This window comes from Geotrypetes seraphini, chromosome 11 (assembly GCF_902459505.1).
Source record: "Geotrypetes seraphini chromosome 11, aGeoSer1.1, whole genome shotgun sequence".
In the NCBI taxonomy this organism is placed as follows: domain Eukaryota; kingdom Metazoa; phylum Chordata; class Amphibia; order Gymnophiona; family Dermophiidae; genus Geotrypetes; species Geotrypetes seraphini.
The window spans coordinates 124975690-125000076 of record NC_047094.1 but is presented as its reverse complement, the minus strand read 5'-3'; the positions used below and the strand labels follow the sequence as shown (position 1 = coordinate 125000076).

At 42.6% G+C, this 24387-nt stretch overlaps 1 protein-coding gene across 5 annotated transcripts in view; it reads right to left on the bottom strand.

The window, feature by feature from the left end:
- Window positions 1-24387, bottom strand: part of KMT2B (lysine methyltransferase 2B) — a 496236-nt gene that overhangs the window by 34254 nt on the left and 437595 nt on the right. For all 5 annotated transcript variants that reach the window (XM_033963412.1, XM_033963411.1, XM_033963413.1 and 2 more), the window contains 2 exons: window positions 15865-15980; window positions 329-466 (listed from right to left, as the gene is read on the bottom strand). In XM_033963412.1, coding sequence (XP_033819303.1) covers window positions 329-466; window positions 15865-15980 — 254 coding nt within the window. The remainder of the gene's footprint in view (window positions 1-328; window positions 467-15864; window positions 15981-24387) is intronic.

The following is a 24387-nucleotide window of genomic DNA, read 5'->3' as shown; positions in this document are numbered from 1 at the left end:
TTGTTCTGCTAGCTGTGGAAGAGCCTATGATTATATGCATATGGAATGAGTGGTGATGTTTTTTCACTCTGAATCCGATGAGTATGACATCCCTTTGGTGTTCCTATCAAATGCTGAAAACACTTTTGTACCTTAATTACATGTTTTTGGATACAAGCTTATCTGTTTCCTTGTTGTGAGCTTTCCTTCTCTATTTGATTTGGTTTTGTATGGGGATCCTTGAGCTATAGGATAGTCAGATAAAGGTACTGAGCCCTGCACAAAAGTGAGAAAACAGCAGTAAGGATTTGGGGGTTTTCCCTTGTCCATAATCATGATTCTTTCTTACTGTCTATGCTCTCCGTTGTCACACTGAATCCATCTTCATTGCTGATCTCAAAGCGTAAATGAGGCTGACTTTTTCTGGGCTCATCATTCTCCTTGTTCACCACAGTGAGTGCTTCTTCATCAGAACTGGAAGGGTCACCTATTCCCCAACCCAGAGAGAGAGAGAGAGGAAAGAGTCATAATACTGATATATACATTACAGTGTGCTTTTCATCAGACTGTACAGCAGATTAGGGCAGAGACTACTACCTCCAAAATATCATCTTCCAAGATCTAGAGCTTTCATCTGCTACTGTAGGCACTGAAACTCCTTCAGCCACACAACAATCTCTTCAGGGTTAAGAACTGTCTCACAGCCCCCTGCTTTAAACTTTTATTAGTCCACCAAACACTGGGGTTTGATTTTTGTTGGAGTCCAAGTTAGGCGGTGAACCACCTCTAGGAAAGTGGTGTTGTAGCACTCCATAATGGGAAATCTGTACTCCGTACAGGAGCCAGATGAGACCTTAGAAAGAGCAAACAGCTGTCTACTGGATCTGCAGCAAGTACACAGCTTCTAGAGTCTCCTCCTTCATTGCCAGTTGAATTAGACCTCTACACAAGTGAGAAGCAGCTCCTAACACCAGTGGTACATTAATGTGGAAAGAAAAGAGACAAGGAGGGAAAAAGAAAGCCAATTGCAAGCCAAAGTTTTTTATTTGTTGGTTAAAGATGTTTTTTTCAACATTTTGCCTTTGTAAATCAGTTGTTTCTTATTTGCATCAAGAAACTCTAAAGGCACCAGTTTCTTGGGAAGAGATGTTTAGTAACCAATGTTTCCAGAGCAGCCTTGTTTAAGACAGGCAAGTCCATCAATAAAGATGATACTCTCTCAACTATTGAACCTGTAGCTATAAGTGTCATCCTTCTAAGGCTAGTTTTGATTTGAATTTAGTTCATGCCTTTCTCAAAAGTTCAAGGTGTGCAACATTTAGGTACAGTAGGTATTTCCTGTCCTTAGAAGACTTACAACCTAAATTTGTACTTGACACAGTGGAGGGTTAAGTGACTGCCCAGGATCACAAGAGTGGCAAAGACACAGACAGATATCCCTTCTCTAGCCAGTGTTTTTGGATTGTAATATTTTATTTGGCATACCAAGTCTGAAAAATCTAGGAACATCCAAGAATATGCACTAGAGATAGCAGAGAATGGCAGATGGCTCCACTCAGTTCATCCATTTACTTTGTAATAATCCGACTGGTCTATACAGTACTTGAATTTAAGAAGCGTCTAAGTGCCAAAAAGGTACCCAAACTGACCAAATGACCAGTGGAGAGATTAAATAATGACCTCTCCCAGTGTTCATAGATCCCCCCTTCAACTCCCTAAACATCCAAATTATGCAATGCAAGGAGGCAAAAACAGCAAGCCGTTCTTTCGATATATTAAGGGGAAATGACCCGTGAAGGAAGTGGTGGAGCCGTTGGATGACCATGGAATAAAGGGAGTGCTAAAGGAGGACAAAGCCATCGCCGACAAACTGAACACATTTTTTGGTCTGCATTTACCGAAGAGGATATATACAACATACCGGAAGCCGACAGGCTATATGCAGGAAATGAAGATGGGAAATTGACAGGGTTGACGGTCAGTCTCGAAGAGGTATGCAAGCAGATTGATAGGCTTAAAAATGATAAATCCCCGGGACCGGATAGCATCCATCCGAGGGTAATCAAGGAACTGAAAGGGGCTATAGCTGATCTGCTTCAACTAATAGCCAATATGTCGATCAAATCAGGAAGTATTCTGGAAGACTAGAAAGTGGCGAATGTTATGCTGATCTTCAAGAAAGGTTTGAGGGGAGATCCGGGAAACTACAGACCGGTGAGTCTGACCTCGGTACCAGGAACGATGGTAGAGGCGCTGATAAAGGACCACATCATTGATCACCTTGACGGACACAATCTGATGAAGACCAGCCAGCACGGCTTCAGCAAATGAAGATCTTGTTTGACAAACTTGCTGCACTTCTTCGAGGGAGTAAACAGACAGATAGACAAGGGTGATCCGGTCAACATTATATATCTGGATTTTCAGAAGGTGCTCAACAAGGTTCCGCATGAATGACTACTTTGAAAAATTGCAAGCCATGGAATCGAGGGCGAAATACTAACATGGATTAAAAACTGGCTGGCGGATAGGAAACAGAGAGTGGAAGTAAATGGACAATACTCGGACTGGAAAAGTGTCACGAGTGGAGTGCTGCAGGGTTCGGTGCTTGGACACGTGTTCTTCAACATATTTATAAATGACCTAGAAATTGGTATGATGAGTGAGGTGATTAAATTTGCAGATGATATGAAGTTATTCAGAGTAGTGAAGACGCAAGAGGATTGCGAAGACCTGCAACGTGACATAAACACGCTCGAGACATGGGCTGCGAAATGGCAAATGAAGTTCTTTTTAAAAAATAATTTTTATTGATAAAGCAGCCAACAGTAATACAAGAAACAGAAACTACATCGCTTTAGCGGTCAATAAGCAAGAGGTCCAGATCAATACTAAACTAAAACTAAACTAAACCTTAGGTTTGTATACTGCACCATCTCCACAAGCATAGAGCTCGGCACGGTTTACAGGGTTAAGTTGAAAAGGAGCTACAATGAAGGGTTATAGGAAAGGAGCTAGGAAGATAAAGAAGGTCAGGGTACCAAAGAGTGGGAGGTGTTAGATTTTTGAAATACATCAAGCCCAGGAGTGCACCAGACAGAAACCTCCAGGAAGCAGAAGGAACAGAGGTGAAAGGGCAAACATGTACAATTCCAAAAGAAAGTACGTCAACATAGCCCGTATCCAATTGAACAGTAGCCTCCAAGCGAAGAAAAAAGCAAAGGTTCAGAAAAATCTCCTCTCGGAGATCTAGCCATGGCTGCAATAATGCAAATGAGGTTTAACGTGGATAAGTGTAAGGTGATGCATGTCGGTAACAAAAATTTTATACACAAATACAGGATGTTCAGTGAAGTACTTGGAGAGACCCCCCCAGGAAAGAGACTTGGGAGTACTGGTCGACAAGTCAATGAAGCCATCTGCGCAATGTACGGCGGCGGCGAATAGGGCGAACAGAATGCTAGGAATGATTAAGAAGGGGACCACGAACAGATCGGAGGTTATTATGCCGCTGTACCGGGCCATGGTACGCCCTCACCTGGAATACTGCGTCCAGCACTGGTCGCCGTACATGAAGGACACAGTACTACTCAAAAGGGTCCAGAGAAGAGCGATTAAAATGGTTAAGGGGCTGGAGGAGTTGTCGTACAGTGAGAGATTAGAGAAACTGGGACTCTTCTCCCTTGAAAAGAGGAGGCTGAGATGGGACATGATCGAAACATTCAAGATAATGAAGGGAATAGACTTAGATAAAGACAGGTTGTTCACCCTCTCCAAAGTAGAGAGAACGAGAGGGCACTCTCTAAAGTTAAAAGGGGATAGATTCCGTACAAACGTAAGGAAGTTTTGTCTTCACCCAGAGTGGTGGAAAATTGGAATGCTCTTCTGGAGGCTGTTATAGGGGAAAACATCCTCCAGGGATTCAAGACAAAGTTAGACAAGATCCTGCTGAGCAGACTGCTGGGCACGATGGACCACTGGTCTGACCCAGCAGCGGCAATTCTTATGTTCTTATGTCTCTAGAATAACAGCATCTGGTATAGGGAAGTCAAGTAAAGCATCACACAGGTGTATCCAGTAGCCAGGTGGGTGGGTTAGTGAACCATAGAGAGGATGGACTAGGCCCATAAGCCACTCTAACCACATTTATGGTGGTAGACAAGTGGGTGTAGTAGGTTTTGATGAAATGTATACTTTCAGTAAAGTTCACAGCAGTGCCCTCTAAGGTGCCCCAATGCTCTATTGGCATGTCTAAGTGACCAGTCTATTACAATCCTGGCCCCTCCCATGTTTAAATGGTACCGATTTGGACGTTTCTAACTGGACAGTTTTATGGTCGAAAATGGGGTATAAAGTTAGATGCATGGTGGTCTAGACCAGTGGTCTTCAACCTTTTTACACCCATGGACCGGCAGAAATAAAAGAATTATTTTGTGGACCGGCAAACTACTAGGACTAAAATTAAAAAACCCCATTAAAAAACCCGAGCTCGGTCCCCGCAAACCATCTGATCCCATCTGCAAAAGCCGCAATTATGATTTTATATTGAACATATTTTATTAAAGTATAAAAAGAAACAATATTCTGAACAATTGTGATTTTATAAATACAAATATACAGAGCAAGGACCAACAAAACCCCTGTCTCCCCTCCCCTTCACATATATCCCCTCTACTATCAAGAAAACTGAACAAGCCAAGTTATTATAGAATGCTACATAGAAATATCATGCTAACAGAATACTGCAGTCCCCAGTTATGTCTCTAGCAGGATATATATTTCAAATCTGATATATTCTAATGACAAAATAGAAATAAAATTATTTTTTTCTACCTTTTGTTGTCTCTGGTTTCTGCTTTCATCTTCTTTTCACTCTTTTCCTTCCAGCATCTGCCCGTTCCATCCAATGTCTGCCCTCTCCTCCTTCCATATGTATCTGACTTCTTTCTATGCCCCTCTTCCCTGTCCATCCAGCCTGTTCCTCCTCTCTCCTTTTTACATCATTCATTCCAGCTTCACTGCCTTCTTCATTTTAATCTGTCCTGCACCAGATCTAGCATCTTTATCCCTCTCTCATTTCTCTGCTGACCCCCTTTCCAGCATCAATGTCTCTCTACTTTCTCATTCCTCTCTCTCCCCTTTCCCTCATCTGATCTCTCCATTCCACCCTGACCCCCTTCCCCTACTGTAATCTCCCTGCCAGCTGTTTCCTTCCTTTTTTCTTTCTCCCTTCCCTCCTCCCTCTATCCAACGTTAATTCTCTTCCCATCCTTCCCTCCTCCCCTCCCAGCAGCATCTCTCCTTCTTCTCCCTTCCCTCCTCCCTCTATCCAACATTAACTCTCTTCCCATCTCTTTCCCTCCTCCCCTCCCAGCAGCATCTCTCCTTCTAACTCCCTCCAAGTCCAGTAACAGCTCTCCCTTTATCCAGCAGCTTCCCAGCCTCCTACAGTGGCTTCCTCCCCTTCCAGCAGCTCTCAGTACTTGCCTGCAGGAAGTTGCCGGTAAATCACTGCCCTGGCAAATAGGAGAGCTGGTGGGAGGGGAGACAGCCACTGTGAAGGCTCCCCAGGATCTTGCTCACACACGCTGACCATCTCCCTCCAATCTGCAGCTCTCTCTGTTCTAATCGCAACTTCCCCACGGCCCTCTTCAGCAACTTGGCAGGGGCGGCGATCAAGACAGGCTGCCGACGTCGGGACCTTCACTCTCTGAGTCCCGCCTATTTTGTTTCAACTTCCTGTTTCCGAACAGGCGAGACTCAGAGAGGGAAGGCCCCGACGTCGGCAGCCTATCTTGATCGCCTGAGGCTGGGAGGAACATTAGTCGGGAGGAACTGCAGTCGGCAGGAAATTTAACTGCCGACTTGATCTCGCCAGCCCTGCACGGACCGGCAGAAATTTTCTGCGGACCGGCAGTTGAAGAACTGTGGTCTAGACATTCTGGTGGCCAAGATGTCCAAGAAGATGATTAAAAAAAAAAATTTGGTCATCCAGTTTGAAAATGGACGTTTTGTGGAAACGTCCAAATCGGACTTGGATGTTCTGTTCGAAAATGGCCCTCCATGTGACACAGAGACACTAAAGAAATATTTTATAGAAGTACATAATTATTATTCTAAAAAAAACCAAACAAACCGCTAGAGATATTATGATGTAACATTTGCTTTTGCATTTAAGAGCTTATTGCTCTTTACATATACAGTATAGTGCTTTCTGAGCAGTTTGAAGCTTTGTATAAAGCGCTTTCTGAGCAGTTTGCACTGCCGTTTTACTAAACTTATCTCTCTTTGCTTGTTAGATTAGCTATTAGTTTTCAGGTCTCAATTAGTATTTGGGTTCAAGGAGCATTTTTAGCCTGATATTTGTTATATTCTCCTTGGGGAAGAGATTTGGAGACTATTCAAAATTCAGTCACATGATCCATTCAGCCTATGAGCACGTACCTATATAATCCTTAAAATCACTACACTGCACATAGTGCAGTCTTCCCTTATTCTTCTACAAGTGCATTATTTCGAGGTTCCACACTCACTTCCTCCCTTATATCTGCTCATATCTATCCTTGTGATCTTCGTTCATAAGGCAAATCATTGTTATCTATGGCTCTTTTCTGACAGTCAAAATAAGATAGAGAAAACTCATCTCTTTTGAGGCTGTTTTTAAATTTTATAACCTGATTCTTAGCCTGGTTGGTTTTAGCCATTTTCTATGATGAATGAAATTGCCAAAGTCTCATATATCTACCCTTTCTACTTTACTCAGTATTTTATAGATCTCTATCATATCATCCCTGAGCTGTCTCTTCTCCAAGCCGAAGAAACCTAGCCACTGTAGCCTTTCCTCATAGGGAAGTCATCCAATGCCTTTTAACATTTTTGTCGCCCTTCTCTGTACCTTTTCTAATTCTGCTACATCTTTTTTGAAGTATGGCGACTAGAATTGCACACAGTATTCAAGATGCAGCCATACTATAGAGTAATACAAGGACATTATAACATTTTCATCTTTGTTTTCCATTCCTTTCCTGATAATTCCTAACATTCTATTTGCTTTATTAGCTGCCACTGCACAATGAGCTGAGAGTTTCAACATGTCCTCAATGATGACATCTAGATCCTTTTCCTGAGCAGTGACTCCTAACGTGGAACTCAGCATCATGTAGCTTTAGTTTGGGTTACTCTTTCCCATATGCATCACTTTGCACTTGCTTGTATTAAATGTCATCTCCTATTTTGACGCCCAGCCTCCCAAGGTCCTCTTGCAATTTTTCACAATCCTCTTGCGATTTAACAACTTTAAATAACTTTGTGTCACCAGCAAATTTGAATAACTCACTAGTTATTTCCCTCTCTAGATCATTGTTAAAAAGCAGCAGTCCAAGCACAGACCACACTATTTACCCTTCTCCATTGAGAATACTGACCATTTAAATCTTCTTTCCGTTTTCTGTCTTCCAACCAGTTCCTAATCCATAATAGGACATTACCTCTTATCCCATGACTCTCTAATTTTCTCAAAAGTCTTTCATGAGATACTTTGTCAAATGCCTTTTGAAAATCCCAAAACACCAACACCACCTTATGTATATTTGTCGCAGATTGCTCATCTTTTATAAACCCAACTTTCTATGTTCCCACTACCTGGGAAGTAGCAATCATCAAACGGTTTGGTTTGATATAACATTTAAAGTGGAGGGCAACCATATAAAACTCCAAGTCCTGCATTTCAAACATAAAAATAGTTATGGTTATCTTTATTTGATATATCACCTTTCCTCCGCAGATATTAAAGCGGTTTACAATACATTTACTGACATTTACATGAAGAAAATAAATAAAAACAATAGAAAGAGGAAACAGACATGATTTGTTAGGAACTGGGCAACCTTCTGGGAAAGGGGAAGCTTGTTCCGAAAGGATGGACTCCACCTTAACCAAGATGGAACCAGGCTGCTGGTGCTAATGTTTTTTTTTAAGTTCAATGTTTTTTTATTAGTTTTATGAATAAACAGATATACAAGTATTTGACAGGTTCTACAAATGTGTAATGAGTCATAGCCAGAAGAAAATATAAGGAACAGTCATGAACAAAAGATGACAATCAGAACAAGGGATTCAAGTCATATAAATTTCCATAAAGTGTGCCTTACTAACATATCAATACATATACGTGTAAGTCATGTATCCTTAATCAGAGCTTTACAATAATCTAACAGGGGATGCCATATAATATCATGTTTATGAACACCACCATGTTTAATAGCAAAACTCCGTTCATATCGCATAATTAAACAAACATTATGCCACCATAAAGTATGAGACAGGTTATCGGGATTTTTCCAGTTTGTGAAAATGAGTTTCAATGCAATCAGAGTTAAACATCTTAGTAATTTAGCAGTTGAACCATCAAGAATATTTGTCAACCCATAAGAGCCATAAACCACAACAGCTAAAGTTAACTGTTCTTTGATGCCAATTATCTCAGTTATGGTTTTCCAAATTCGCATCCAGAAAGTATGTATTGGAGGACAATAAAAGATCATGTGGTCCAACGTGCCAACATCTGATTTACACGACCAACAGCAAGTAACATCAGAGTTGGGTAGCTTGGCCAACTTGTAGGGGGTCCAGAAAGCTCGGTGCATTAAAAAGAAAATAGATTGCGTTATAGACGTAGAATGAAGTGTTGAAAAAGTATCTTTCCATATTTTGGGCCATGTGTCCATCTTCATAGTGACACCGGTGTCATGGGCCCAAACATCACACAACCCTAAGGTAGTATCAAATTTGAGATTAATAAGCAATGTGTACCAAGCAGCTGTATGCCCTTTACTTTTAAGCTTCATCAGCTCGTACATTCTCAATATAGAAGGTGTAGCCTGCTTAAAAGAACTTAGTTCATATCCCGCTGTAATAGCGTGGCGCAGTTGTAACCATCTATACTGGTGAGAAGAAGGTAAATGATAAGTTTGGCTCAAGTTTTCAAATGGAATCCAAGAACTATCACAGTATAGATGTGCTATAAAGACAATTCCCGCTCGTTTCCAAGAAATCCAATTTACTGTTTTATCTTGAATGACAATTTTCGGGTTATTCCAAATGCAAGTGTAAGTCGTGTCCCTCCATTTTGTCTTCAATAAATTATCCATGTCCTTAAGTGCCAATCGTGTAGATGAAACAGGATCACAAGGTATGCCAATTGCAGTTTGCAGGAACGTAGCATTGAAAAGGTCTTCATTGTCGACTGCATCAGCTTCTAGAGTAACCCAAGCCGGAGAAGCTTCGTCCAAGGAGTCTGTATGCCAGTGTGCACCTTGTCTTAGCAACATAGCCGAATGATATTCATAAAAACTTGGAATTCGCACTCCCCCATCAATTTTATCCTTTTTCAACTTCTGTATACTGATACGTGGAGTAGAGTTATTCCATAAAAATTTTGTGAGCAAGGATTCAATCGCTTTATAGGTGGATCTTTTGAGGTAAACCGGTATCATACTTAATGTATAGTTTATCACCGGAGTTATCATCATCTTTATTGTTTCAAGCCGCCCCCACCAGGATAAACGAAGCGGAGACCATCTAGTAGTCATCTTAGAGACTAGATCAAGAAGATGTTCTGTATTGAGCTGAATTGTTTCTTCAATGGTCGGTGCAAAAAATACACCCAGATATTTTAGCTTTCGTCCAGACCATTGCAAACCCATATGATGAATCGATTCATACGCCTCTGGAGCGTTCAGAGCCATCACCTCCATATTCGTGAGATTCAACTTGTAGCCTGATACTAAGGAGTAAGCATCGATAAGATTTAGTGCAGGATGAATTGAGTCCAAGGTAATATACAATAACACATCATCTGCATAAGCAGATACTTTAACTTCAGTTCCGCCAGTGCATAGTCCTTTGATGTTGGGAGTACTCCTTAAAGCTATAAGTAAAGGTTCTAAAGCCAAATTAAACAAAAGAGGAGATAAGGGGCACCCCTGACGAGTACCCCTTTTTGGATTAAAGGAAGTTTAAAATAAACCATTTATGTATATCCTGGTGTGAGGAGAGGTATAAAGTACTCGGAGCATGGTGATAAAATGTGGATGAAAGTCAAACCATCGAAGAACATAAAATAAGTAAGACCATTCTATCCTATCAAAGGCCTTCTCCGCATCTAAACTTACAGCAACCAGTGGATCTGTAATTTCACCCGTTCTGGAAATAACATTGAGGAAAGTGCGAGCATTATCACTAGAAAGTCTGTTGGGCATAAAGCCATTTTGATCCATTGCAATGACCTTAGGAAGCACAAGTTGTAGTCTTGTGGCCAAAAGATTTTTGCGTCAGAACTAATCATTGATAGGGGTCTGTAATTTGAAACCTTCAGTGGGTCTTTATTTGGTTTAGGAAGTACTATTATTGTGGCCTCTGTAAATGATTCGGTGACATCACTAGTTGTAATGAGATAGTGGAAATAGTTAAGCAAACGAGGCACCAATTGTTCATGAAAGGTAACGTAGAACTCGTTCGTTAATCCGTCAGGACCCGGAGTTTTGGATTTCGCCATGGAGTTAATTACCCCTATCAATTCAATTGGCGCTAATGTTTAAAAAGGGGATAGAGCAGCTTTTAAACTGAGATGTGGGAGAAAGCCCAGGAGCAGATGGTTCGCTGTGAGGTATCCTTGAAGGACATTCAGGGAGTCCCAGTAGAGAAATTCCAATAATGGTGAAAGAAAGCCAGAAGGGTTTAAGAAGAAGGAAGAGTAAAAGACTCAAATTTTCCATGTCTTCTCAGCAGCCTGTAGTTGCAAGGAAAAAACATAATTTGAAGTGTCTGTATACAAATGCTAGAAGCCTAAAAAAATAAAATAGGAGAGTATATAGCATTGAATGATGAGATAGATATAATAGCCATCTTGGAGACCTGGTGGAAGGAGGACAATCAATGGGACACTGTATTACCTGGGTACAAATTATATCGCAAGGATAGAGTAGATCAAATTGTGTGTGTGTGTGTGTGTGTGGGGAGGGGTTGCGCTATATGTTAAAGAGGGAATTGAATCAAATAAAATAAACATTCTGCATGACATAGATAGCAGTGTGGAATCCTTATGGATAGAAATTCCATGTATGAAGGGAAGGAATATAAAGGTAGGGTTATACTACCGTCCCCTGGGACAAAATGAGCAGACACATGAAGAAATGTTTTCAGAGATTAGGAAAGCTGGAGAAATGGGCAACAATATAATAATGGGTGATTTCAATTAAGAGGAGACCGGAGGCGTCAGTTGAGACAGAGAGAGCAGCGGTGGATTTACACACTGTGTTCTGTCCACAACGCTGGATTGATTGCCCGGATTGAATGGGCGGCATTTTTTGGCTGAAGACTAATGGTGATTGGTCTGTTTGATCTGGAGGCAGATACTGGATGAATTTAACAGCTTTGGGCTTCAGCATTCCCTTTATACTAGAAGACTTCTGTGTTTGGACTTTGTGTGTTCTGTGTGGATGGTCCCAACTTTTCGTCTGTGATGCAGGAAGACCTCAACCCCTGAAGCAGCAGAGCGAAACAGAGATTTCTCCACTAGGTTCAACTTGCTGCGGTGTTCGGGTGGTGAAGCACTGTTTGATGGTGCTTGGGAGACAGCCTGGACCCTATTGGCAGCTAAGTTTATAGTTTTTTTCTGCTCATTAAGCAATGTGGAAATTGTTGGTGACTTTTTGCTGATGTGCAGGTTTTTATTCACATAAGTTGTCTTTGATTTTTGGTGTGCTTTATACATATGGGTGGTTTTTTTCTGAGGGCTGCTACAGTGCCTTTTTGCTACCATTGGTTATCTACCACACGTGTGCAAGTTTCACCCTTCTTGCTTTTCAAAAAGTGGAGTTTTTTTGCCAGATGAAGCTGAACTGAGGCTTTTTCCCACTTTCTTTTTCCTTTTTCTGAGCGAGAGGGGTGTGTGTGATAACTCGTGTGAGTTTGGTGGGTGAAGTGGCCTTGAAGTGTTTCAGAGATCCCCGTTTGTTCCATTTAGAGCATAATTTTGATTTAGTGTGATTTCAATTATACCAACATTGACTGGTTAAATGTTACATCAGGGAGCGCTAGGGAGGTAAAATTCCTAGATGTCATAAATGACTGCTTCTTGGAGCAACTGGTCTGAGAATCGACAAGGGTGTGTGTGCTCTTTTAGATTTGGTCCTTAGTAGAATGCAAGACATAGTACAGGGGTTAACTGTGTTGGGTCTGCTGGGAAACAGTGATCATAATGTGATCAAATTTGAGCTGATCTGGAAGTGACTTCGCAAAAGAAATCTACTGCAGAGGTGTTTAATTTTCAAAAGGGCAACTATGATAAAATGAGGAAAATGGTTAAAAAGAAGCTAAAAGGATCAGTTGCAAAGGTTAGGACTGTAAACCAGGTGTGGATGTTATTTAAAAATATCATCATGGAAGCCCAGACCAGAGGTATTCCATGTATCAGCAAAGGTAGAAAGAAGAGGAAACGAAAGTCGACGTGGTTAAAAGGTGAAGTGAAAGCGGCTATAAGAGCCAAAAAAAATCCTTTAAGGAATGGAAAAAGGATCCGAATGAAGAAAATAAGAAGAAACACAAGCACTGTTAGTTGCAAAGCACTGATAAAGATAGCTAAGTAAGAATATGAAGAGAAACTTGCAAAAGAGGCAACAATTTTAGGTACATCAGAAGCAGAAAACCTGTGAGGGAATCTGTGGGACTGTTGGATGATCAAGGAGCAAAAGGCGCACTCAGGAAGGATAAGGCCATAGCAGAGAGACTGAATGAATTATTTGCTTCGGTCTTTACGGAAGAAGATGTAAAAGATTTACCTGAACCAGAAATGATTTTCAAGGGTAATGATGCGGAGGAACTGAAAATCTCGGTGAATCTGGAAGGTGTACTAAACCAAGTTAAAAAGTGATAAATCGCCTGGATTGGATGGTATACATCCTAGGATACTAATAGAACTCAAACATTAAATTGCTGACCTGCTGTTAGTGATCTGTAACTTGTCACTAAAATGTCTATAGTATCTGAAGATTGGAGGGTGGTTAATGTTATGCCAATTTTTTAAAAGGGTTCCAGGGGAGATCCAAGAAATTACAGACCAGTAAGCCTCACTTCAGTGCCAGGCACAATAATAGAAACAATTGTAAAAAATAAAATTGTGGAACACATAGACAAACATGATTTAATGAGACGGAGTCAGCATGGGTTCAGCCGAGGGAGATCTTGCTTCACAAATTTGCTTGACTTCCTTGAAGGTGTGAATAAACATGTGGATAAAGGTGAGCCAGTTGATGTATCTAGTGTATCTAGATTTTCAGAAAGAACATAAGAACATAAGAAGTTGCCCCCGCTGAGTCAGACCAGAGGTTCATCTTGCTCAGCGGTCCGCTCCAGCGGCGGCCCATCAGGCCTAGTGCCTGAACAGTGGTCCCTGATTAATTTTGTAACTTACCTCTAATCCCATCCCTTTAATCTACCTCTACTCTTATCTGTACCCCTCAATCCCTTTGTCCTCCAAGTACCTATCCAAAGCTTCTTTGAACCCCTGTAGCGTGCTCCTGTTTATCACATCCTCTGGTAGCGCGTTCCATGTATCCACCACCCTCTGTGTGAAAAAGAACTTCCTGGCATTTGTTCTAAACCTCTCCCCTTTCAATTTCTCTGAGTGCCCCCTTGTATTTATTGATCCCCTTAATTTGAAAAATCTGTCCCTGTCTATTTTTTCTATGCCCTTCATGATCTTGAAGGTTTCTATCATGTCTCCTCTAAGTCTCCGCTTTTCCAGGGAGAAAAGCCCTAGCTTTTTCAGTCTGTCAGTATATGAGAAGTCCTCCATGCCCTTTATTAGCTTAGTTGCTCTTCTCTGGACCCTCTCAAGTACCTCCATGTTCTTCTTGAGGTACGGCGACCAGAACTGAACACAGTACTCCAGGTGCGGGCGCACCATAGCACGATACAGTGGCAGGATGACTTCCTTTGTCCTGGTCGTGATACCCTTCTTAATGATACCCAACATTCTGTTTGCTTTCCATGAGGCCGTGGCACACTGCGCCGACGCCTTCAATGTTGTGTCTACCATCACTCCCAGGTCGCTCACCCCTAGCGCTGATCCCCCCATTTTGTAAGTGAACATCGTTTTTTTTTTTCCCTATATGCATGACCTTGCATTTCCCTATGTTGAAACTCATTTGCCACTTTTTGGCTCATTTCTCCAGTGTTGCCAGATCTTTTTGGAGATCTTCGCAGTCCTCCATGTTATTGACCTTGCGATATAGTTTGGTGTCATCCGCAAATTTAATAACCTCACATTTTGTTCCTGCCTCCAGGTCGTTAATGAATATATTGAATAGGAGCGGTCCCAGCACCGACCCCTGTGGAACTCCGCTCGTGACCCATTGCCAGTCTGAGTAATGTCCCTTTACTCCAACCCTCTGTTTCCTGTCCGCCAGCCAGTTTTTGATCCATCGGTGGACCTCCCCTTGCACCCCATGGTTCCATAGCTTCCTTAGTAGTCTTTCGTGTGGCACTTTGTCGAAGGCTTTTTGGAAGTCAAGGTAAATGATATCTATGGATTCCCCTTTATCCACTTGGCCAGAGCTGACCTCGAAATTGGAGAGCTCTGAGCACTGAAACCAGCAAAAATTCATTGAAAAACAACCACTAAAATAAAGAAAAAGAGAGAGCAGAACAGAAACACTCTTTCAGGGAAAAACTCTCAGTTAAGTAAGAGGGTTACAGAAAATATCCAGAGTGGATTCCTTCTGCAGTTTGCCACAATGGGGAAATTATCCACTTGTCTAGAATGACACACCTATTGTACTGGAAAATGTGTCATAGGACTCAGGATTTGTGGATATGTACTCTTGTAACATAAAACCATGACTAAATATATCAGGTGAGAAGATAATGCTCTTATACCTCTTTTTTAGTATTTAGCTCACACCTTTTCAGTAGAAGTTCAAGGCATGTTACATTCAGGTACATTAGGTATTTACCTATCTCTAAAGGGCTCATAATCTAAGTTTGTACCAGAGGCAATGGTGGATTAAGTAAGTTGCCTAAGGCCATAGAGAGTATCGGTAGGAATTTAACCCTGGTCTTTCTGGTTCTTAAACTGCTGCTCTATCAGGCTACTTCTCCATTCCTATGACCACAGCTGCATACAGACATCACATAGGTACATGTACAACACTTCAGAGCCCCAGGAAGGTATCACACAGATACAAAGAGGGGCAAAAGAGGTGATATATCCTTGTTATACATGTGCACATAACAGCACAGTTTTTACTCTACAGTGGCAGAGTTCCATGGAGGTCCTCCATTTATTTATTCAAGCATTTGTTATACTAACAAAAGATTAAGAGAAAATGAGGCAGTTTATAAGCAGGTTATGTCACAGTACTGAAATAACAGACATAACAAAGGAGAGATTAACCTTGCGGGAAGGAGGTGGTATAGCACAACAGCTGCCTGTTGACTTTTGCATGTATTTGTATATGATGGTAGTAATAGCAAATAAAATAAATTAAAGTTGGAACAAAAAAACTTGGCAAATAAAATAATCAAATTCAATACAGTGGGGAGGAAAGAGGACAGAATAAGTTCAAAGTTACGCATTATCTAAAAAAGAACATATTCCTTAATATGAACACTATTGGGGGGGGGAGGTTGCTGAAAAGTTCTCAGTCCAACCAAGAAGAGAAGGACATGGATATGGTTCAATCAATGATCTAGAACAATGTCAAAACATAGAATTTCTTTCTGCAAATTGGCACTTAATGAAATAAGATAACACTCTTTCCAGCTATATTGGCACAATAACGCTCAGAATTTAGGAAGTTGGTTGGTAGTTTTACACCTAAATACCTGAATACTTGTACCATGGAGGCTCTTCAAGGGGCTCCTGTTCACATTCTGGCCTCTCAGACTTAGAATCTTCATTTTTTACAGATGGTGAAAGAAAGTCAACCATAGATATGGAACTGGAAAAAAATGAACAGTTTTCACAGCTGTGAAGTGAAAGATTGACTGATTTGGGCTTTTTTCTCTCAACATCTTACCTCTGCTTGCCACAGAATTTTGCTGGCCATGACAGCTGACAAGACCACAACTAGTTTAATGAAACTTAACATACAATATGTTAACGAAAGATTAGGTTCTTACCTTTGCTAATCTTCTTTCTTGTAAATCCATACTTTATTCCGGGACAAGTGGGTTATTTACGTCTACCCAAACAAACAAAACTATGGAAATCCAATGTTCTTGACGCTTCTTTTATTCAGTAAAATCCTTTAAAATACAATGTCCACATTTGTCACTGGAGGACCCAACGATTTCTACACCGTTTCTCCTGTGCTCAGGTTTTGTGCCTCTCTGGTGGGTTTCAGCTTGGTTTGCCAAGCCATTCATGTTATTCCACATTTGCAAAAGGTTGTGCATTTAATATCTTGGATCCCTGAGGAAGGCATGTTTTGCCGAAATACGGCCCATGTTGGGTCCTTCAATGACAAATGTGGACATTGTATTTTAAAGGATTTTACTGAATAAAAGAAACGCCAAGAACATTGGATTTCCACAGTTTCGTTTGTTTGGATTGTCCTTTTTCTCCTGTGGAAATTTGGGTCTTCTCTTCTATTTACATCTACCCGCCAGGACTTTGTAGGAAGCCTCAAACTTCAGAGTTAAACCCCTCCCACTCTTACCTCATCACTATCCTTATGGAGATCGATTAGTCTTAAAGCAGCCAGGAACATCGGTAGAGGATAAGAACAAGAGAGAGAGGGGAAGGGGGAAATTCCTTGACAAGAAAATCTATTCTGCTCATATCAACAAATACAAAACAGCAATAATGAAAAATGAGAGAACTAGGTCATGAAACATAGGAACCTGAATGACAAAAACAATGCTATAAGGAGACATAGCCTGCACTGTCAGAAAGGGATGGCTGGACTAGGAAACCCCCCCCCCCCAAAAAAAAAAACCCCAAAAAAACCCCCCCAAACAAACTCCAAAACTAAGTGCTAAACCCATTCTGATGATACTCTTATAATGGCTGGTCAGAAAGCAGAAATCCAGCTTACCAGTACTTGGAAAGGCAGACAATCATAAATTTTTAATGGATATAACTAATGGGCAGACTGGATAGACTGTTCAGGTCTTTATTTGCTATCATTTACTATGTTACTATGTTACAATCAGCAAGGTATAGGGCGGGTTACCAGAATAAAGTGTGGATTTACAAGAAAGAAGATTAGCAAAGGTAAGAACCTAGGCCTAGATGTATTAAAAGGATCAGTAAGACAGTGTGGGTCTGCTCCAATCCAATTTTTTGGCTGATTCAAAAAGATTGATGCATTAAATGTTTGCATGCAAATGATTCACACAGAGGTTCGTTGCAATCCCCGACTCTCCTATTCAATTCATACATGTGCAGAGCCAGCAGGGGAAGCCCAAACAGCTGAGAGGCATGGGAAAGCCTCCTGCCACTCAGCTGTTCAGGGCAGGAAACCTTTTTATAAAAAAAAACATAGGCACAGATGCTGTGCGTGTTATACATGCTCAATATCTGCCCAATTAAAAAAAATAAACAACAAAAGCATCCCCCCTACCGATGACAATCCTCCCCAATGAACCGGCACCGCAAACCGACCCTGCCCCCCACGGCAGCAAAAATGGGAGGAGGAATGCCCACTTCTTCCTGCCATGCTGACCCTCCTGTGAAAGAAAATTGGCAGGAGGGATGCTCACTCCCTCCTGCCATGGTATCTCTCCCTCCCGCATGAAAGAAAATTGGCAGCAAGGAAGCCCACTCTCTCCTGCCAATGGAGGCACCCCCCAAAAAAAAACCTTCCCCTCCCCGAGAATACACAGACTGCTTGATGACGGAGAAGACCCTCAAAGTGGAGAACAGCAAGCCAAATTGCCCGAAGCTCCTGGCAATAGTGCTGCCCGATTCAGGAAAAAAAAAAATTTGATTCGATTCAGCCTATTAAATCGATTTTTTGATTCAATTTTCCTGCCCAATTGGTTGTTTTTTTCAAACATCCTGGAGGGTTTATTTTATATCCTCTTCACCCCCTTTGCCTTCTCCTAACCACACTGGCACTGTGGTGTAAACAAAATAAACAAACAAAAAAGACTTTTCCTCTCTCTGTTAAATCCTAGCTCATGTTTGTGGTCTAACACCAGCTCTGGCAGTGTTTCAAATCTGACATATTGTAATCACAAAACAAAAAATAAAATTATTTTTTCTACCTTTTGTTGTCTGGTCATTATTCAAATCTTGTTGGTCCCAGGCTCTGGTTGTCTTCTGATAACTTGCTTGCCAGGGTCTCCCTCTTTCTTCTTTCTCCGTTCCAACCATTCATTTTCCATCTCTGTCCTCCCCTTCCATTTCCCTTCCCTCCCCCGGAGGTCAGGCATCTTTCCTTTTTTCCGTCTCCATCCACAGATCCACCTTTTCTCAACTACCCTTTCATCCAGCATCTCTCCCTCCTTCCCCACTACCATCTCTCCCTTTCTTTTCCCAACTACCCTCCTAGTCAGTATCTCTATCCCCCCTCCACACCATCCCTTGTGTTTTGTGTGAAACGGAACTCTTAGGTATTCCAAATTCTGCATCGGTTCAAAGTAATTTTTCCTGAAATTGATTACCCAGCCTAAGCGCAGCAGCACTGTACCACTTGCTGAACAGCCTGACGCCCCTCAGACTCCAAGGGAGCTCTGATCAACCAGTCGTCTAGATACCTGTGAACCAGGACACCCAGTGTGTGAAGATGGGCCAACACCACCACCATCACCTTGGTGCAGGTCCTGGGTGCCATCACCAACTCAAAAGGCATTGCCGCAAACTGGAAATGTTGCCCCTCAGATACTTCCGGTGGTCTGGTCAAATGGGAATGTGGAGATACACCTCTGTCAGATCCAGGGAGGCTAGGAACTCCACTGGTGCCACCGATGCTATCACTGAGCACACCATCTCTATGCAGAAGCGAGGCATTTTCAGCGCCACATTGGCCGCCTTGAGGTCTAGAATCAGTTTCCAATCGTCAGAGTCTTTCTTTGGAATGATGAAGTATATACAGCCCTAGTCTCACTCTGGAATGGGTTCAATTGCAGCAATATTGAGCAATCTGCGGAATATGGTCTGCACCCGAGCTGCCTTCTCCTTGGAGGTCGAAGGCATCGAATCCGGGCAGGCCTCACACCCCTCGTGGGCCACAGTGCACATGGAACACAGCTATGCATCTGACAGCCATCCACCGCAAATAAGGCATGAATCCAGTGGCGTACTAAGGGGGGGGGCGGGAGGGGCGGTCCGCCCCGGGTGCCAGCCATGAGGGGGTGTTCCCGGCCTTGCCGTTCATTCCCCCCCCACCACCCCCGAAGGACCACTCGCCCCACTGACCTTCCTGCACCACCTGTGAAGCAGCCCGCAGCAGGATCGCGACTTCAGCGATACCTGAGCTGCTTGGGCGCTGCTTCCTGCGCCGCGGTCCCGCCCCTCCTCTGACGTCAGAGGAGGGGCAGGAACGCGGCGCAGGAAGCAGCGCCTAAGCAGCGCAGAGAAAGGCTGAGGATGTCAGAGAGTTCAGTTAAAATATGTGCTTTATAAGAAAATATAATAATGTGTTTTATAAAGTTTATAGCATAGCTGGCCTACCCAGTGAGGTGTTCCTAGTGGTGGTGGTGGCAGCGTGTCAATGTGTTGAGAGGAAGAGGTGGTCTGGGAAATTCTGCTGAGCAAACTCTGGGCCCATTTCCACCCCCCAGTTAGTCCACTCCACTCAACTGGTTCACACACTGAGTGGGTCTTTGGGTGTTGTGTTGGGATCTCTTCCAGTGGTTTATCAGTATCTCCTTCTGGTCCAAGGAAGGAAACTTTGTTATCCTTAGCATTGACCTACAGAATATGTTTGTAACAGCGCTGCTTGTGTGGCATTAGGCTATGTAGTGATCGAAAGAAAAAAACAGACCTTTGCACATTTTTGCACTATATGGTGGGTGTATGAGGAGATTCACATTTCCTGCACAGCTAAGTCCATGTGAAGTTACCTTGTGCTGTATTTGACATCTAGCGAGGTCTCTGTTTGAAAGGAAAGATCTAAACTTTAAAATGAAGTGGCCAGAAGTTATGGTAAAAGCAGATAGTGTAGCTGGTTTTAAGAAAGATTTGGACAAATTCCTGGAGGAAAAGTCCATAATCTGTTATTAAGACATGGGGGAAGTGTCTGCTTGCCCTGGATCGGTAGCATGGAATGTTGCTATTCTTTGGGTTTTGACCAGATATTAGTGTCCTGGATTGGCTACCATGAGAATGGGCTACTGGGCATGATGGACCATTGGTCTGACCCAGTTAGGCTATTCTTATGTTATGTTCTCATCTGTAGGGGCCTTTGTTTTCACTTCTTATTTTAATGTATTTTTTTTCTGGGAACTTATCAGTGTTTTTTATAATGGGAACAAAAATGGAAGATAATTAATGTGTGTGGGATGAGGGGGTAGCTAATTTCTTCAGCTAAATAATTCAATCCACTTCAAACAGACATAGGAGAACTCACGCACCATTCACACACCCTCCAACCAAAAACGTCAAAAGAAAAAAACTGTTCGACAACCTCCTAGCCATTCGAGCTGCAACACTCGACCCCCAACTCTACAACCAATTGACATCGACCACAGACTGCAAAACCTTCAAAAAGAAATAAAAACCCTTCTATTCAAAAAACACATAAAACCGAACTAACACAATCAGAACTGTCCCAAGCATCACCTGCAACTACTCCATATGTACTTCTGATGTCATGACAATTCAGACATAATTTATGTTATGTTATGTTTGGAATATAAGAAAATTTTCACTGCCTGTTTCTATTCTGACCATTTATTCCGTTTCATGGTCATTACAAAAAAATATTTTTTTACATGGGGGGGTGGTGTCAAAAAATGATGGGCCCCGGGTGCCACATACCCTAGGTACGCCACTGCATGAATCTATCACATTCGGCCCTGGGGAGGCCATCTATGTGGTTTTCTTGCAAAAATGAAGCTGGTAAGAATGAAAACTAACTTTAAAATCAAATCAGGAAAAATCAAGATGGCCACCACGGGCACCAATTTTGACTAAAAATAGCCCGGGAAAGCCACAGAGAACCCCCATAAATGTGACATGTGCTGAATGGAAAACACTGCAGACAGAACTGAAACAGCTCACAGGGAGATCCTCTGCCTTAGATAGCTGAAAAACTGGACTTCGAGTCTTCTGACTACCCCACCGGCCGAACCTCTCCAGCTGGGTGCTTCTGCCACTCTTGGACACATCGCACAGATGTCTGGTGGAGGAACGCAGTCTGGCTCCAATCCCGGGTGTGCCTCCATGGAACCACGCAGGCTGCGCTCAATCCACTAGCGGACGAACCTGAGGTGAGCTAGCTCCCCAGGGAATGGTTCCTGATAGAATCTGATGTGCAGGCTGTCCAGGGGGCATACTGACTAGGGTTACCAGACATCCAGATTTACCCGGATATGTCCTCTTTTTAGAGGACCTGTACGGGCATCCAGATGGCTTTTCAAAACCCGGCACTTTGTCCAGGTTTTGAAAAGCTTCCACCTTGGGACCATGTTGTGAGGGCATCTGCAAATGCGTGGATGCCCTCCCGAGGACGAGAACAGGTTGAGCTGGGCTGAGGTGGAACAGGGTGTGATTTGGACATAATGGGGCTGGGCTGGGGTGGAATGGGGCGGGGCTATGAGTCTGGATTTTACGGGAGTACTGACAGGCAGTGAACCCCCTCAGAAGCAGACTTTTCCAAAGGTCTGCGATCTCCCGCAGTCACAGCTGTCCCCGCAGGGACCTTTACAGCACGAGGGCAAAAACTGTGAACGCAAAGATTGAAATTACACGAAATAAAACACAAGCAGAAAAGGCAAGCTCCTACAGCCTGGCTTGTAGGAAGGAAAACTAATCTCCACAGAGACAGTGATGAGGTAAAAGGGGGAGGGGTTTAAGTCTCTGAAATTTGAGGTTTCCTACAAAGTCCTGGCAGGTAAATGGAAATAACCCACTGGTCCCGGAATAAAGTGGGATTGTAGAAGAAACTATGTTAAGGTTCATTAAATTAGTCATGGTCTTATCAGCTGTCATGACCAGCAACATTCTATGACAAGCAGAAGCAATGTGTTAATAAAATAAATAAATAAAATGACATACTGATCTTTCTGAGTATTGTGAGTAATTTTAATACCTCTTTGATTTTTTTCTTTTTCTCTGTGTCACACAGAAGAACTGGTATGCACACAGGCAAGCTAACAAAGCTAATTGAGAGGTTTACATGTAAAATGCAGAGATACTAAACTGTGAAAAGGAATATGGTTATCAAGATTAGCCTGTAATAAAGAATGCTATAAGAAACACAGGCATCTCAATCTTTTCTGTCCCCTTGAAGTTAAAACTTTTTCCCTTCTCAGGAATCTTTCCTATCTTTAACAATTCTATACTTTTGCAATTGCCACACATAAATAATTGTTATTACTTTACTAGGGCCCATCTGGCCTGACTCCCTCAAACTTCTCAGCCTTTTATTTCTATGCTCTTTTTCATTCTGTTTTTTCTTCCTTGATAAGACACATTACATGACAGGTCATGGGAAGGGTAAGACCCAGTGACCCTGAGAGATGCAAAACAATATACCGTATATACTCAAATATAAGCTGAGACCCTCATTTTTCCTCTCAAAAAGGAGTAAAAATGGTTGACTTGAATATGTCAGGCGGCTTAATATTCAAGTGCAAAGGGAATAACAGGGTACAGATAGAGGTTTACCTTACAGGACATTGAGCGAATAGGGTATGGATATTTTAGGTTAGGTAGGGAACACTTTCAGGTCATGGACCTGGGGGGCCGCCGCGGGAGCGGACTGCCGGGCACGATGGACCCCTGGTCTGACCCGGCAGAGGCAACGCTTATGTTCTTATGTTATGTTCTTATGCCCCTCCAGGATCTGTACCCAGTGTCCCCTCCCTCCCAGGCACTGCAAATAGCCTCCTTCCCTTCCTCCCTCCCTCTTAGGCTCTCCACTCTGTCCCTCCCTCCATCTTACCTCCTGTGCCGCTGGAATCCCTGGTGGTCCAGAGAAGTGTAGCAGGCAGGAGCAAGCTTTCCGTACTCCTGCCCCGCTAACCCGATCGGTTGCTGCCACGAGTTCTGGCTTCAGCTGCTCAGCAGTACCGAGCGGGAGCCAAATCTCAGCGGCTGAAGCCGGAACTCATGGCAGCGACGACCAGGTTAGCAGTGGGGCAGGAGCATGGAAAGCTCGCTCCTGCTCGCTACACTTCTGGACCACCGGGGATTTCAGTGGCAGAGAAGGTACGATGGATAGGGCAGGGAGGGGGGACAGGGTGCAGAGCCTGGCGGCCCTGCAGAGGCCTGCAATAAGTCTGGGAGGGGGCAGGTGTGTGTTGGCCTGAATATAAATTGGGACCCTCATTTTTTGGCCCCCAAATCCCGGTTTATATTCGAGTATATATGGTACTCCCTATGCATCAATCATTACCCTACAATTAAGGAGGTCCAATTTAAGTTCTGTTAGTAATAGAGAAATGACACAATCCACAGTTTGGCTAGGCACATGAAAGACATTAACAAAAACAAAGGAAGGTTTATAGTTTAACCTTAGCTACACTAAAAGATCATGTGAACTAATGAATATTAATTTTTCCTACTCTGTACATGACTGAGAAACCTATAAAAACTGAACTCCTAGTTTCAGTAAGGCGAGGTCTTCTCTAACACATGTGCATTTGTGTGTTGGGATGCCAACACCTCCTGGGGGAAACTTTGTTGTCCTGTCTCAGATAAAACAGTCTCTGGGCCAGGATTACAGACACCAACTCTGTGTTTGTTTTGTTTACATTGTTCCGAGATAGCTTTATGTGCTATATGATTAATGCTCTTCTTTATTTTGTATAATTTTTTTTCTATCAGTATGTGTGAGAGTATTAGTTAACCAGAATGAAGAGGAGAATAAAGAGAAGTATATAACCATGCACGGTGTGGTGTGAATGTATTTCTTTGGTACTGACTATGTCTGAAAGCATTTGGGACAAGAAGATGTCTCTAAGACTTTTTTTTACCCTCTGGAGTGTGTCTGAGTTCCTACAGTATACATGGTAGCTTCTAGTGCACTCATGGGAAGAGACTTAGTCAAAGACAGTCAACATCTAGGCCCTGAGCTCATGCTCGACCTCCAACTTAAAAGAATGGCTTCCACCATTTCCTTCAGAAAACCAAAGATGAGTTGAAGATATGTTGAAACCCTAAACTCAATGTGCGGCGGTGGCTAAGAAAGCAAATAGAATGTTAGAAATTATCAGAAAGGAATGGGAAAAAAA